Genomic DNA, 15337 nt, shown 5'->3' with positions numbered 1-15337 from the left:
GCGCTCCTTGAGAGCAAAGATTGTCTCTTGCCTTTTTTTTTTAAATCCTCAGTGCTTAGCACAGTGCCTATCACTTAATCTGCACTTAATAAATGTTGACTGGAGCAGCTAGTGGCTCAGTGGATTGAGCACTGGGCCTGGAGTTGGGAAGACTGCTTTTTCAGAATTCAAATCTGACATCAGTTACTTACTAGCTGCGTGACCCTGGGCAAGTCACTTAACCCTATTTGCCTCAGTTCCTCATCTGTAAAATGAGGTGGAGAAGGAAATGGCAAAAGCACTCTAGTATCTTTGCCAAGATGGGGTCATGAAGAGTCAGACATGACTGAGAACGACAAGAACAAAATGTTGACTGCCTACCCTTGTTTAGTATTTTTATGTGGGAATGACAATTTGGTGTCTTGTAGAGAAAGTGAAAATATGTGTTCAGTGAAAGATAGAGGGAGAGATGTAACCAGAGGAAACTATAGCTTATTTAAAAGATGCCATGTGATCAGACTCACTTAGGTTCTGCAAAGAACATTTGGCACCATTGTTAGCATTTACATTAACCCACTAATGATGTAATCGAGGCACTCATTAACATTGTCAGACAAGAAGGGCCGCTGTGCCAGGAAGAAGTTCTATGTTGAAAGGATGTCAAATGTGTAACTTTAATGGGGAAAAACGTTTTTTAAAAATGCAGAAACTTCAAGGTACTGTTTTAAATTATAGAAAGTAACCTGATCCATTGTATCTGTATCCTCTCATTCCCCCCTACTCTCTCTTTCTCTCTCTCTTATTTTGTAGTTAATGAAATTATCAGGAAGGAATTTTCTGGATTTCCTGCCAAAAATCAGACGTAGAAGAAGTGATTAGCAAGACAACATTTATTGAATGCTTCCGTAACTGGCCTCTTGGACCCTTCTACTGCCCCTACCTACCACCTTCTGTTTCCTTTACTATTCACCTCAAGGCCTGGATTCAACATGACGAACAATGTATTGGCATAAAGCTGACTTTCTTGATTAAGGAGCTCGCCACCTTTCTCTGTAAACATCAGAAGGGACAGTCTTCCTTTCCCCCCCCCCCCAAGATCATTTTGTTTGACCTTAATCATGTATCAACCACATACTGTGTTGCCTGCTGAAAAAAAAAAAAGAATGAAAGGAATATTGAAAACACTCTACTGGAAGTCTCCACTGAAGCAAGCGACATTAGCCGGGACAGAGAGCGGGAGGGAGGAGGAGAAGGGAAAATGGAGACAGCATGCACTTTGATGCAAAATTAAACCCCAGCACTTCCATTCATTTTTCTAGGGCAGAGCTCCTGTGCCTTTTGAAGGAAAGGAGTACTGAGAACACCCAACCCAAAGGAAAATGGTTAAAGTTTCCAGCACCACAGCCTGAAGAACCCAAAGCGCACTGGGGGAAAATGGAGAAGATGGAACTTGACTCTTCTTTCGTAGGGTTGCTCTATTCCCTGCTGTCACTGGGAACTATCCAAAGTTTATTTTTCATTTTCTCATTCTCGAGTGAAGCCGTCTGGCCAATTTGAGGGCCACTATCAGATATTCTTGGTTTCAAGGTGTGCCGTTTGTAAATGTTCATTACTTTTTTTTTTCTTATGCTTCTCAAGCCAACAAGAAGTTAAAGATTGAATTTCCTTGGCTGCCTGATCAGTAACCCATGCATGAAGTCTGGTGCTAACATGTAGTTTTAATATACAGGAGAATGTTAACTGAAATAAGTAGGCTATATATAGTATTTCTCTCTCACCTACAGTTTTACATCTTACTGGCTTTCAAGTGCTTGCTCTTCATTTTATCAGTGAGATTGCTTTTCACAAAATAGTAAAAATCTCAAGCATGTGCAATGAATATAGAGTCCTGTGGAAGGGACAAGACAACATGGGTCAATGGCAAAAAAAAAAAAAAGAAATAGGTATCTTGTTAATTAAGATGATATTAAATAAGACAATCAATATTCTTAAGTGCTTTTATAGGTTTGTGGTTTGTATTTTTTGTTTTGTTTTGTTTAGTCCACAGGTTAAAAGCCTTTTCTGTGAGGTATGAAATAGTTAGGCTTCCTGAATTACAAGGCAGAGATGACAGTGCCACATGACTCCAAATTCAAAGCCAGAGAGGGTTGACTCTTATCATAGGGGACAGTCTGTTCTCAAGGAGAAAACCAAAACCATTCCTGAACGTATCGGTTCTCCCTAACTTTTAGGCCTTTGAAGTTAGGTAGTGTATTCATAATCCTAAGAAATCCAAATGACATTTCAGTTTGGTACAGATTCTAGAGGTTGGTTTGTCTCCCTCCTTTAGGATACTTCAGTAATAAACAGGTGGACTGGCATGCTTATGTAGAAAAGCCAGAGCCTTGGCCTCAGAGAGCTTGCTATTTGTATACTGACTCCATCCTTTCATGTGAACCTGCAACAAGTAGCTTTGGAGAATGCCAGGTTCAGAGAAGCATCAGTCAGTGGAGGCAACAAGGGAGACTGATTGGGGGTGGAGGCCTGGCCTAGAACTCTGGCTTAGCCACTAACTTGTCTGACTTTTGTCCCTCCCCCTTTCTGGACCTCGGTTTCCTTATCTGTAAAATGAGGGGATTGGAGTCAGTGATCTCACACTAACAGGTTATGATTCTAACAATATGAACAACTTTAAAAGCCCCAGAATTCTGTTCATATGAAGTTTACTGGTGTTTGGACCTGAGCTCATTTTAGGTTACTCTTGCGCTAGAAACCCCAGCTTTAAAGAAATACCTGCATTCACTGCTTAACAGGGGAGTCTTCTTGTAGGAGAAAACCCAGTCAAATTAAAGTTCTTTGGCTTGAATTTTCTTTGCAATGAAAAGCACTTTTTTTTAAAGAACTGTTTATTGCGACTGAATGTGCAGTAACAATGGTGCCATGCAAATAGCACCCCCAGATCATGCAGTTTTTGTAAAGAACGAATCAGAGCCTACATAAGAAGTGCTAGACAGGCTCTATTTTTCATCAAGTACTTCTTCTTGCATCTAAGAAGAACACAAAAATTGTGCTTGTAATGCTGCCACAGCCAATCAGTTCTTTTCAGAGGTAAGATCAATGTTGCTGCCCCAATGTTAGACCAACTAGTAGAGGGAAATCAAGCCTTAGACACGGAGTTGGACCACATGGCCTCCAAGGGTGCTTCCAACTGAGACTTTCGAATGTGAGAACTCTTAAGTACTCTTCAAAGGTGATCTGGAAGCTGGCTTCTCAGACTAGTTTGCCATGACAGAGACCCAGGGGAAGAGCTCAATGGTGATAGTCATAGAGGCTCAACCCACCTTTGCTTTTTCAAGCATATTTCCATTTGCACAACCCAAAGTCAGTTTCCTGAGTTTCTGAGAACAGGCCTTGATGGGACTTATTTCCCTTCCATATTTTATAAATAAATAATATCTATATGCAAGTCTCTTACCTGAGGGGTTAATTCACACAGTCCTTTAGAGTCAGCCTTACCTAATATAAAGCTTTGCTGATATGTAACCATACAATCAATATTCATATTCTTTCGCCCACAACAGTGGGGATCCCAAGATGAATACATAGTTCCTTTTAATTTTAAACCAAATAAGAGCATTAAGAAATATAGTAATGCTAAAATGCTTCCAGTTAGATTAAATTATTCATGTTTTTGCCACTCAGTGTTTCTCATGATAAGGAAATCTCTCTGTAGAAATAGGAGGTTCACCTTGGAAGAGTTAATAGCATTTGGTGAGTAATCTCTTCTCACTTAATCTGGACGATAGCCACATTTGCACAGGAGGGAATTCTCTCTTTCCTCAGTTATCTGAATGTTTTACCAAAGTGCCTTCCTGTCATTGTAGCAAAGTCTCTCAACTTCATTGTCCACAGGGTGAACAAGACTAATGCATTTTCCATCAATCTTGTACCATGCTTATGAAACAGCTCTTTGGTGTAACCAAAGATTCTTGTCATTCTTTCTCTTTCTCAGTTTTTAAAAAATTATTCCTTCTTTTCTCCAATATAAACTTAGCCACAGATTGCAGGGTGGGCTTCCATAAACAACTGTACCAAATACTTAACTACCGGAAACAAAACTATTGGTCTTAGAACATAAACAGGCAGAAAAAAAAGTGGAATAGGAGCTGACAGTTATCAGGAAAGTCATGTCAGATACAAATGATAGGAGGAAAGTTTGCCAAGGGAGTAATTGTTCATGAAATATTTTCAGTACAGAAAGAAGCAGTTTAACTTCTCAGAATAGACAGGACTATAGAAGCTGAAGAGCAGGAATGAGAGGGGTCTATTGCATGTGGATAGAAAGAATGTAGTCAAGTCAGGGTTTGCACTCGCTTTATCAGACTTTGTAAATATGTAATCACTTCCATTCTTCTGATAGAAATGTACCATTTTTCTGAATGTAGGATATTTCTAAAGATAGCACTATTATTCTGTATTATATAAAAATGCTGCTGCTTGATAATATATCTAAGACAGTTCTCAAAATTAGCCGGCATGTTATTAAATTTTTATTTTGTTATCTGTATTTTTTTAAAGTTCCTGTGCCTTTATCCACCCCTTTTCCCCAATATTACACCCCTTTTGGGTTAGAAATATTTATAAATGGTTGGAGATTTATCAAATGTCTTATTTTTTCTACATAGTTGTTGGTGAATTTTTTTCCTGAGAAATAATTTTGATTATTGGATAAATATTCCAAATATTCAAAGCCTGATTTTTCAGTTACCCCCCTCTCTCTTCTGGAAGAGAGCATTTTCACAGAAAGTAGAAATACATTGGACAGCAGCTATTTTGTTCTTATAAGTGATACTAAATTCAGCCTGGGATTAAGATGTCATCATGACCTCAGCTGTTTGGAGTTTGGCTTCCAGTTTTCAGGAAGACTGTCACAACTGTAGGGTGAATATTTTGTGCTCTTCTCTGGTGGTAGAGAAAACTGTATTTACAAAGTGTCTACATTTTGGGGGGGGGAACCCCCCAAAACAAAACAATCTGGGGTAGGATGTAGACTTAATGCTTCCATTTTCATAATGGATTTCAGAAAGAGTTAAAAATGGCTTAACTGGAATAAGTCAAGGGATTGGCTAATCATGAGCTGCTGGTGTAGACAATTAAAAGAGACCACTGGGATGTCCAAAGCCTTCCTGGTGTAGATGTAACTTAGAAGGACTAACTCCGTTAGTCCTCTGTAGGGGATGGGATAATTTATATTGGTCCCAGCGACCTGCATTTTACAAAGCATTTATCTTGAGGCTGAAGCACTGGGCAGTTCAGGAACTGTTGAGTTTTGACATTAATAATACTTAATCTACTTTGTAGGACTGGGGTGAGGCTGAATTTATCTTTATTTCAAATTGAAAAGCACTTTATAAGTGCTTTGAAAAGGAATCATTAAAATCTCTTTATTCAGTCCAAATTTGTAAGGGGTGCCCTGTAACTTCCTTGAATTGACAAACCTCCCCTGATACTGAAAGATTCTTGTCTGTGGCCCTCTTTAGCAGGTAAAAAAGACAGAAACTCAAACTCATAAGTTTCTGGTTCCATTATAGGCTTTCAGTGTCAAGTGCCACAGACCCCAATTAGTCAACATTCACAGAATATTTTCACCTACAAATGGTCTAAAACATAGTTGGGTTGTTAATATTCTAGGACCCCAGTTTTAGAGGTGAATCCAAAAAGCTGTTTTTCTCTTCTATATCATAGGAGACCTAAGCTTGTTATAATCATCAGACTCTACTTAAGCGGCAGTATAAACTTTGCTTGCATACATCCCCCAGCCAACTGTGCCTAACCAACCTTACCGAAAATGAAAAAAGCAAAGCTACTGGCTGGTTGTGGAAGCAGGTCCAAGAGGCTACTGAGATACTCCCGAGGACATCCGAGGTTTCCCCAGGGTTTGACCACCCCCTTCCTTTCTTGGTCTGAGGAGGCAACAACTGGGAAAATCCAACCCAGCTATTTAAGTGGTTTGGGCTTGACCAGAATGATCCTATTTGCATAGCAAGGCTGGCCACCGTGGATGGTATAGTGAAGTGTCTGTGTTCATAAGCTACAGATCTGAATCTGAATATCAGAGCTGTTGTCCAGAGGGGGTTCTCACTCTGTGGTCTACATAGCAGCCTTCTCCTACCACAGTTTTACTCATGGGTAAAATATTCCCAGTTTGGACCTGCCGAGTAACAGCCTCTGTGGATTCATTTAACAATGGTTTTTCTAGTAGTTCTAAAGCAGTGCCTTTTTGAAGTGCCAAGGAAGGCTAAGGTTTGGAAAATGCTAACTTTTCAAAGGGGTTCCAATCTGCCACATTCCTATGCAAAACATTTTTAACCTCCAATATAATGTAGTTTATTTTTGCTATCTGTAAAATATTTTTATATAGCTTGTATTGTGATAGTTCGGCAATAAAACAAAAGATAACTGCTATTGTGAGTTGTCTGTGCATTTCTCTCTTTCTGTCTCTTTTTTTCTCCTGTAGCCTGACTCAGAAGGGAACATTTACCTCTGAGCTGATATCAGGCTAGTACTGGCAAAGAAGTGACCAGTGGTGTTTTCATATGTTTATTCCCTGTCCTAAACAGTGGTAGTTTTATCATAGAGAGTTAGGACAAATTCCAGCTCAAGCTAGACTTATTTTACATTTTTCAATCTTTGGGATAACTTCATTGACCTCGTGGGAGTTTCTACACTGCTGTAGGATGACACTGCCCCTGGACAGCCATGGTGACACTGGCTGAGCTTCAGTCTAAAATAGAATTTTAGAGAAGTCCGACCCCTCCACAAAGCATGAATCCTATAGAGGTAATCTTTTAGCTTCTCCTTGAATGAATACTTCCAGAGTGACAGGAAACTCACTAATAGTAGTAATAACAGCAGACATTTACATAGTGCTTTAAGACTTGCAAAGCACTACGGAAATGTGTTATTATTATCTCCATTTTACAGATGGGAGAACTGAAGCAGTTAAATGACTTGCCCAGGGACATATAACTGGTAAGAGTCGGAGGCCAGATTTGATCTTGGCGTCTTTCTGACTCCAGGTTCAGCCACTGCTACACCTAGCTCCAAGGCAAAACATTCTACTGCTGGAAAGCCCTAATTGTTTCGTAGTTTTTCCTTATTATTGTAGCCAAGTGTTGTGTCCTTCTCTAATTACCATCAATTGGTCCTTATGTTCAACACCACACGACATCCTTTTTGTCTTTGCTATTTTCAAACAGCTGCCAACATTGAGGCAGAATGGTGAAATGGAAAGTGAATTGGATTTGGAGTGGGAGGGCCCAGGTTCAAATCCTGACTCTCCCATTTAATCCCTTTCAGAATTTTGGCAAAGTCTCTCAAGCTGAGTTTCAGTTTCCTTCTCTACAAAAGGAGGGTGTTGGACAGCATGCCTTCTCAAGTGTCTTTATCCTAATCCCATAATCTGATGATCTGTCATTGGCCTTGGACTTTCTATAACGTTTGGACCAGTGAGTTCAAATTGTAAAGTATGGAACTGAGATCAGCATTTGGAGTCACACCCTCCCCAATCCCACCCACCCCAGCTTTGAATGGAGAAAATATCTCTTCCATGGCTACACAGTACTCCTCAGCCCTTCACAGATCATTAAACTATAGTGCTGGGAAGGTTCAACCCCATCATTTGTTAGAGGGGGAAACTAAGGCTCAGAGGGGGGTAGCAATTTATCCAACCTCACAGATCTTTGCCATTTTGGTCACAAGAGGCACAAGATGATACGAATCAATCAAAACTGTTGCCACCCTGTGTGTACGTATAGTAGTTTGGTTCAGATCTATGGTTTCCTCAAAGTAAGACTCCTAGAAAGATGCTACCTCCAAGAGTGTAGATGAGGCAATCAATTTTAGAAAGCTGCCTGGGTCAATGCGACATTAAGTGACTTGTCAAGAGTCATATAGCTAGTATGTCTTGGAGGCAGGGCTTGAATCTAGGTCTTCCCTGTCCTCTACCTATTATACATACCGCACTGCCTCTCGTTAGACCTAGTACATACTTAATAAACATTTGTTAAATTCAATTAAATTCAAAAAGCATTTCTTAAACACCTACTACATGCCAGGCACTAAGTGCAGGGGGTACGAATATGAAAAAAAGAAAGATAGTCCCTGCCTTCATGGTGCTTAAAATCTAATGAGGTAAGACAACACACAAAAGGAACCTGAAAGGGGCAGGGGGTGGAGGGTAAGGGTAAGAGGAGCTGGAACTGAGGGGATTATGTTCTCTGGAGTTGAAACCAAGCCAAGCTGCTAATGGAAAATGGAGAGTTACCTGGAAGGTTCGAAAGTCCAAAGCCTTCAAAAAAAGAAAGATTTGGGGGAGGGGTTTTTACTCCTCCACCCTCCAGCCTTCCAGCCAGAGGGGAGAAGCAACTGAGGGAACAGAGAAGATGTTGAGTATCACAAACTGAGTCAGTCTGCATGGTGTTGAAATTTCAAGCGGTCAACTTCTCCTGGAGGAAGCAAGATGTTCCTTGGAGTCAAAATCAAGCCAAGGGGCTGATGGAAACTAGAGAGCATTCTGAGCCCTCATTACAATGAGAATCCTTTGAAAGAAAGTCATTTGTGTTAGGTGGTGGCAGCCAATTTCAATCTTTAAAATGTGGTGGTTTCTCAGACATCAATCCCATCATAATAATGCCACTATTGCAACAGTTTACATCTCTATAGTACATTTCAGTCACAAATCACTAATTACCGTACGGGATTTGATCCTTGGAGGTAGAAAGTGCAATTATTATTATCCCTACTTCGCAGGTGAGAAAAGTGAGGGTCAGAAAGGTGAGACGCAGAGCTAAGATTCAAACCTAGGACTTCTGAGGCCAGTTTCAAACATCCTGCCTCAACATTTATGTCTAAACAGTTGAACTATTCCACTAGAAAACAGGAAAGTGTAGCATCTTCATTTAGGAAATTCTCTTTTGCCAAATCCTAGTATCTATGTCAAATCTTAATATTAATTATCAAATCCCAGCATTTAAAAAAATTAACTTTTACCCCTACAGGCTAGTCTAATTAGATCTTGCAAAGTTCTAACATCTTAAGAGTTATTCTGCTCAAACCAGGAGAACATTGCACACAGTAACAGCAATATTGTATGATGATCAGCTGTGATTCACTTAGCCATTCTCAGCAATACAATAATCCAAGACAGTTCTGAAGGACATATGATGAAAGGTGCCGTCTATCTCCAGAGAAGGAACTGGTGGAGTCTGAATGCAGATTGAAGCATACTTTTTTTCTTTACTTGCTTTATTTTTCTTGGGGTTTTTTTTTTTGGTTTGTGTTTTCTTTCACAGAATGACTTACATGGAGATATGTTTTGCATGACTACATATATATAAGCTATGTCAAATTGCTTACCTTCTCAATGAGGAGGGCAGAGGAAGGAGGGAGAGAATTTGGAACACAAAATTTGAAAAATAAAGCATGTTAAAATTGTTTTTACATGTATTTTGGGGAAAATAAAATATTAAAATTTTAAAAAGTCATTCTGCTCAAAGAGAAATGTAAATGAGAACAAGTTATCATTTTATACTCCCCAAGCTATCAAAAATGGGAAAACTCATTGTTGGAGAACTGGGACAAGATAGGCACATGGATTCACTGTGGTTGGTTCAATCATTCTGGAAAACAATTTGGAATTAGGCAAGAAAATTCAGGAAATTGTTTATACTCTAATCCAGAGATTATACTTACTGGGACCATGTTCCCCAGAAAGTTAAGAATAAGAAAGGATACAAAAGATACAAGAATATTCAGATCAGTGTTATTTATGATCATGTGATTCTAGAAATAAAAACATTGGGAAAACAGATAAAACTGTGGTATGTTCATGTAATGGAATATTATTGTTCTATAAAATAAGATAAATATGAAGGATTCAGAGGAATATGGGAAGACTTGTCTGAAGTAATGAAGAGTGAATAGGGCCTAAATATCAATATGCCCAATGATGTTATTGTGCAAATAAAGTTAACAATGAAAAACAAAATTCTGATCAAACAGAAGTTACCATTGGTACTGGATTATTTATCAGTTAAAGGACACATGTCTCCTTTTTGCTAACAATTGTCAACTAATATTTTGGGGGAATCCAGGTTTGTGTAGGAGTCAATTTAATTATTCTCTCCAGGGGCAGCTAGGTGGCACAGTGATAGAGCACCGACTCTGAAGTCAGGAGGACCTGAGTTCAAATTCGGCCTCATACCAAACAGTTGACACTAGCTGTGTGACCCTGGGCAAGTCACTTAACCACAATTGCCTAAAAAAAAAAGAAAAGAAAAACTAATTATTCTCTCCATACAGATGACTCCCAGATCTATACATTTAGCCCTAGTCTTCCACTTGCACACCAGTCTTGCACCACAGATGAAAAAGGTATCATGGTGGGAGAACCTACAATTGATTGGCTATGAAGGGGTGAGAGAGAAGAAAAATTCAGAATGATTCCAAAGTTTTGAACTTAGATTGACTGTAAATTGATGTCCTCTCTGGAAACAGAGAAGTTAGGAGGAAAGCTGGGTTTGAGAGGAAATAGAATGAGTGCTATTTTGGAAGTAAGAGAACTAATAACAATAAGGTGAAGGTGTCCAGCAGACAGTTCCTGGAGTTCAGGAGAGAGATGTGGGCAGGGTATATAGGTTTGGGAATCATCTGAATAGAGTTGATAATTGAAAAGTAAATTGCTATAGCTTTGTTCTTTAACTATATTACCTTTTGTCAAAAGCTCTGTCCTTCACAGTGGAATTAAAATGTTATTTGATGTATTGAATCAGCCCCATAAGCACCATAAGTAAGCCTTTAACTGAACTTCTGTCTTTGTCCTTTCCTTCTTAATGGAACTCATTACCTGTATCTAGAAACTGATCCAATGTTCAATGAAGGGGATGGGCAACTTCTAGAGAATGTCTGTTGTCTATAACCCACTCCATCTCATCTACACTTTTACCTTTATCCAAAATTCTTCCAGGTTCCAACAATTCAACAAATACCTGTTAAGCACCTACAGCCCATTAAGGAGCAATATAAAGTGGTAGGAACAGAAATAATCTTGCAGGGGATTGGGATATGAACACATGGTGAGGAAACAAGGTATACAGTCTATTCATTCTAGAAGCTTGCCAGTGAAGGAGAGAAGAAATACAAGATAATAGCTTGGGAGGGAAACAAGGTGGAGATTCAAACATGTCTGTAGGAAGAAGAGGAGCCAATAAAGTGGGAGAAAAATAGGGGTGGATAATGGATAATGGATGGACTAAGTCCCCAGAGAAATTGAGGAAACTGGGTCAAGATATATGGACAAGCTTTGACAAAAAAAGAACCCCCTCCACTCATCTTTTGAGACAGAAAGGAAGAAAAAGAGGATGAAAGAAAAGATAGAACAGAAAACAAGAGGTTTTGAGATGTGGACGAGAGATGAGGAGCTTGTGATAGCTGGTGTAAATCTCTTCAGTAAAGTAGGAATGCATTGAAGTAAGTGTGGGAATTGAAGGTTAAGTTAGGGGCCTGGAAGAGGGAGGGTTTGAAAAATCTTCATGTCTAAAAAATTAGAAAAATATTAATTGTTCATGGGTAGGCTGAACTAATATAAGAAAAATGACAATTCTACCTAAGTTAATTTACTTATTCAGTGCCATACCAAACTACCAAAAATTATTTTATAGAGCTAGAAAACATAACAAAATTCATCTGGAAGAACAAAAGGTCCTGAACATCAAAGGAATTAATGAAAAGAAATGCAAGGGAAGGTGGCCTAGCCTTGCCAGATCTAAAACTGTACTATAAAGTAGCAATCATCAAAACTACTTGGTACAGCTAACAAATAGAGTGGTGGATCAGTGGAATAGGTCAGGTACACAGGACACAGTAGTCAATGCCTATAGTAATCTACTTTTTGTTAAACCCAGAGACTCTAGCTTCTGAGATAAGAACTTGCCATTTAACAAAAACTGCTGGGAAAACTAGAAAATAGTATGGCAGAAACTAGGCATAGACCAACATCTTACACTGTATACCAAGATAAAATCAAAATGGGTACACAATTTAGACACACAGGGTGATACTATAAACAAATTAGGAGTGCAAATCTATGGAGAACAGAAGAATTTATGACCAAACAAGAGATAGAGAACATTATGAAATGCAAAATGGATAATTTTGGTTACATTAAATTAAAAAGGTTTTGCACAAACAAAGCCAATGCAACCAAGATTAGAGGGGAAGTAGAAAGCAGGAAACAATTTTTTACAGCCAATGTCTCTGATAAAGGCCTCATTTCTAAAATACATAGAGAACTGAGTCAAATTTATAAGAATACAAGTCATTCCCCAATTGATAAATGGCCTAGGGTATGAACCTAGTTTTCAGATGAAAAAATTAAAGCTATTTATAGTCATGTGAAAAAATTCTCTAAATCACTATTGATTAGAGAAATGCAAATTAAAACAACTCTGAGGTACCACATTACACCTATCAGATTGGCTAACATGACAAAATAGGAAAATGATAAATGTTGGAGAAGATGTGGGAAAGTTGGAATGCATTGTTGGTGGAGTTGTGAATTGATCCAACCGTTCTGGAGAGCAATTTGGAACTATGGCCAAAGGGCTATAAAACTGTGTATACTCTTTGATCCAGCAATACTGCTTCTTGGTCTGTATCCCAAAGAGATCATAAAAAAGGGAAAAGGACCCACATGTACAAAAACATTCATAGCAGCTCTTTTTGTGGTAGCCAAGAATCAGAAATTGAGGGGATGACCAACAATTGTGGAATGGCTGAGTAAGTTGTGGTATATGGATGTAATGGAATACTGTTGTTCCATAAGAAATGATGAGCAGGTGAATTTCAGAAAAAAACCTGAAAAGATTTACATGAGTTGATGCTGAGGGAAGTGAGCAGAACCAGGAGAACATTTTACACTAACAGCAACATTGTGTGATGACCAACTTTGATAGATTTAACTCTTCTCAGCAATACAAAGATCTAAGACAATTTCAAAAGACTAATGATGGAAAATACTATCCACATCCAGAGAAAGAACTATGGAGTCTGAATGCAGATCAGAGCATATTATTTTCTCTTTTATTTTCTTTCTCGTGTTTTTTTTTCTTTTTGTTCTCATCCTTTCACAATATGACTAATGTGGAAATATGTTTAATAGGGTTGCACGTGTATAGCCTATATCAGATTGCATGCCATCTTGGGGGAGGAGAAAGGGGAGGGGAAATTTAGAACTCAAAATCTTATAAAAATGAATGTTGAAAATTAAAAATAAAGAAAAAAAAGAAAAAGAAAAATCAACATGGGGGAAGTGATAGGAAATTGGAGGTGAACAGAATATTTACCATTATTGAGAGACCAGTTGAGGTGACAGTACAAATTTGTAGCAGACCCAATCAGCATGGCTCCCTCTAGCACTACTCAATGGCTTGAAATCGGGAAAAGAAAAAAAAAACCCTAGGTATCAAGGGTCATACAGAGTTGAGGATTAGCAGGGCAGGATGGCAGAATATCAAGAGAGGTAAGTGATTTAAGGATTTGACTGCAATGGCTGCCCACAGGGTCAAGACTGAAAGGGAAAAAGTGAAGCCAGGATAGGGACTTGGAGAACAGCATAGGATCAAGGAGCTGGAGGACCCAGGGTTAAAACTAACATCATGGGCCAGCTATTCAGATTTTAGTTCTTGAAGATCCCAGACTTCCAAGCTAACTCTGCTGCTGGCAATGTGAGATGGGTGTGTTAGACTGAGTGCGTTTCACAAGTCATACATGGGGAAGTTCCACAGCAGTGACCAAGTGCTTAAGGTGGTAGGTCAATGGTTAAACTTGTCTGTTGGGCAGGTTTCAACACTGAGAGTCACAGAAGGCTGCAGTGACCTCCACCGAAGGCAGCCACGTTGTGTCGGAGCCACAAGTCAGGAAAACTTAGTTCTAGACTAGTTCTAGTTCTAGTCTGAGTCCAGTCTAGTTCAGCTCTGCTGACAACTCCCATGTGACCTTGGGCAAATCACTTCTACTCTTTGGGCTCCAGAATCTTCATCTGTAAACTGAGGGGACTGGGTTAAGCTTCAAAACTCTTAGGCTAAATGTTACTGTAGATCACACTGGGGTAAAAAGCATTACAAAAAAAGTCCGCATTCTATACTTCATAAATGGTCAACATCCTCTCCATTCCAGTTAAATTGGCCCACTAGCTGTTCCCTATGCAAGACTCCTGCCTCCATTCCTTTGTGTGCGCAGTCTTCCCACTTCAGAAATGCACTCCTTGCTTACCTCCACTTTATAGACTCCCTAGCTTGCCACAAAGTAGAGCCCATGTGCCACCTCCTACACAAAACCTTTCATACTCCTATATCTCTCCCTCCCCCCCACACACTTTGCAAATGTTTATCTGTGTATATGTTGAATCTTCTTGAGGACAGGGACCAGTTTACTTTTGTCTTTGTATCCCAAGAACCCAGCATAGTGCCTGAGGCAGAGTAGAATGCTTAATAAACATTTGTTGAAAAAATAGCAAAATGAGATTACGTTGTATCATCTAACATGCATATTTACAAATTTCAAAGAGACAAAAATGAATGCCATAGAGAAATACTTTATTGGAGAAATAAGAGAGGGAAGATTGACTAACCTATAAAATTGATCTTTGCTTTTCTCCTGACTTCATATCTAGTACTTTTACGCAAGGTCGCTATCTCTTCTAATGAGTCAGTTGCCCTTCATTGCTGGCCCACACAGTACATGGGCTGTTTCTCCAGAGAAATCTAGAAGTAACCTGGTTGTCATTTGCCTTTTTGCATTTCAGCATCAATCCTGGTCCTCTTTCCTATGAAACACACTCTTCAATTACTATATTGCTCTCTGGAGACAGGTAGACAGGGAAGGGATTTGCCAGATGCCATTTATGAGCCCAAAACTGTGAAGAGAGATTCAGATGTCTTCCTCCAACATGCTGTTTGGCAAAGTGAGGAATCTATGCTGAATCAGAGTAAGCCCACAGCCCTTAGCTACCTTATATTGTGTGAGGATAATCCTACCCAGTAATGATTACATTTTGGCTCTGCCTTCTTTCCATCTGGTCCTTCCCCCCAGCTGTGCCTACTGTTAATCCATGTTCCAGTTTCACATTCATATGGTGCAGATAAATTAGCTCCCTCCCTATACCCTGGTTGTCTTCTCCAGTAGAGAGCTCAGCATTTCAGGCTGTGATTCCAGGGCCTCTTGGCAGAACAGACAGCCCAAGTTCTGAAAACCAAAGAACACATATCAAAAAGCTACATCTGACATAGGCAGATAGGTGTTGCTTTGTATTTCTCTGTCT

General features: G+C 39.3%; 1 protein-coding gene across 10 annotated transcripts in view; it reads left to right on the top strand.

Moving 5' to 3' along the window:
• NFATC2 (nuclear factor of activated T cells 2) overlaps positions 1-15337 on the top strand; it is a 273083-nt gene that overhangs the window by 187426 nt on the left and 70320 nt on the right. For 2 of the 10 annotated variants that reach the window (XM_020984228.2, XM_020984227.2), the window contains one exon: positions 1299-6423. The exons of 6 other annotated variants lie outside the window; for them this stretch is intronic. In XM_020984228.2, the coding sequence (XP_020839887.1) occupies positions 1299-1321 (23 nt within the window). In that variant the 3' untranslated portion in view covers positions 1322-6423. Of the gene's footprint in view, positions 1-789; positions 6424-15337 lie in introns of those variants that run through there. 2 more of the 10 variants (XM_020984225.2, XM_020984226.2) reach the window with 1 other exon arrangement.

Source organism: Phascolarctos cinereus, unplaced genomic scaffold (assembly GCF_003287225.1).
Source record: "Phascolarctos cinereus isolate Bilbo 61053 unplaced genomic scaffold, phaCin_HiC Scaffold_2;HRSCAF=192, whole genome shotgun sequence".
NCBI lineage: Eukaryota > Metazoa > Chordata > Mammalia > Diprotodontia > Phascolarctidae > Phascolarctos > Phascolarctos cinereus.
Note: the sequence above shows the minus strand (reverse complement) of the source record. Positions and strands in the feature narration are given on the sequence as shown.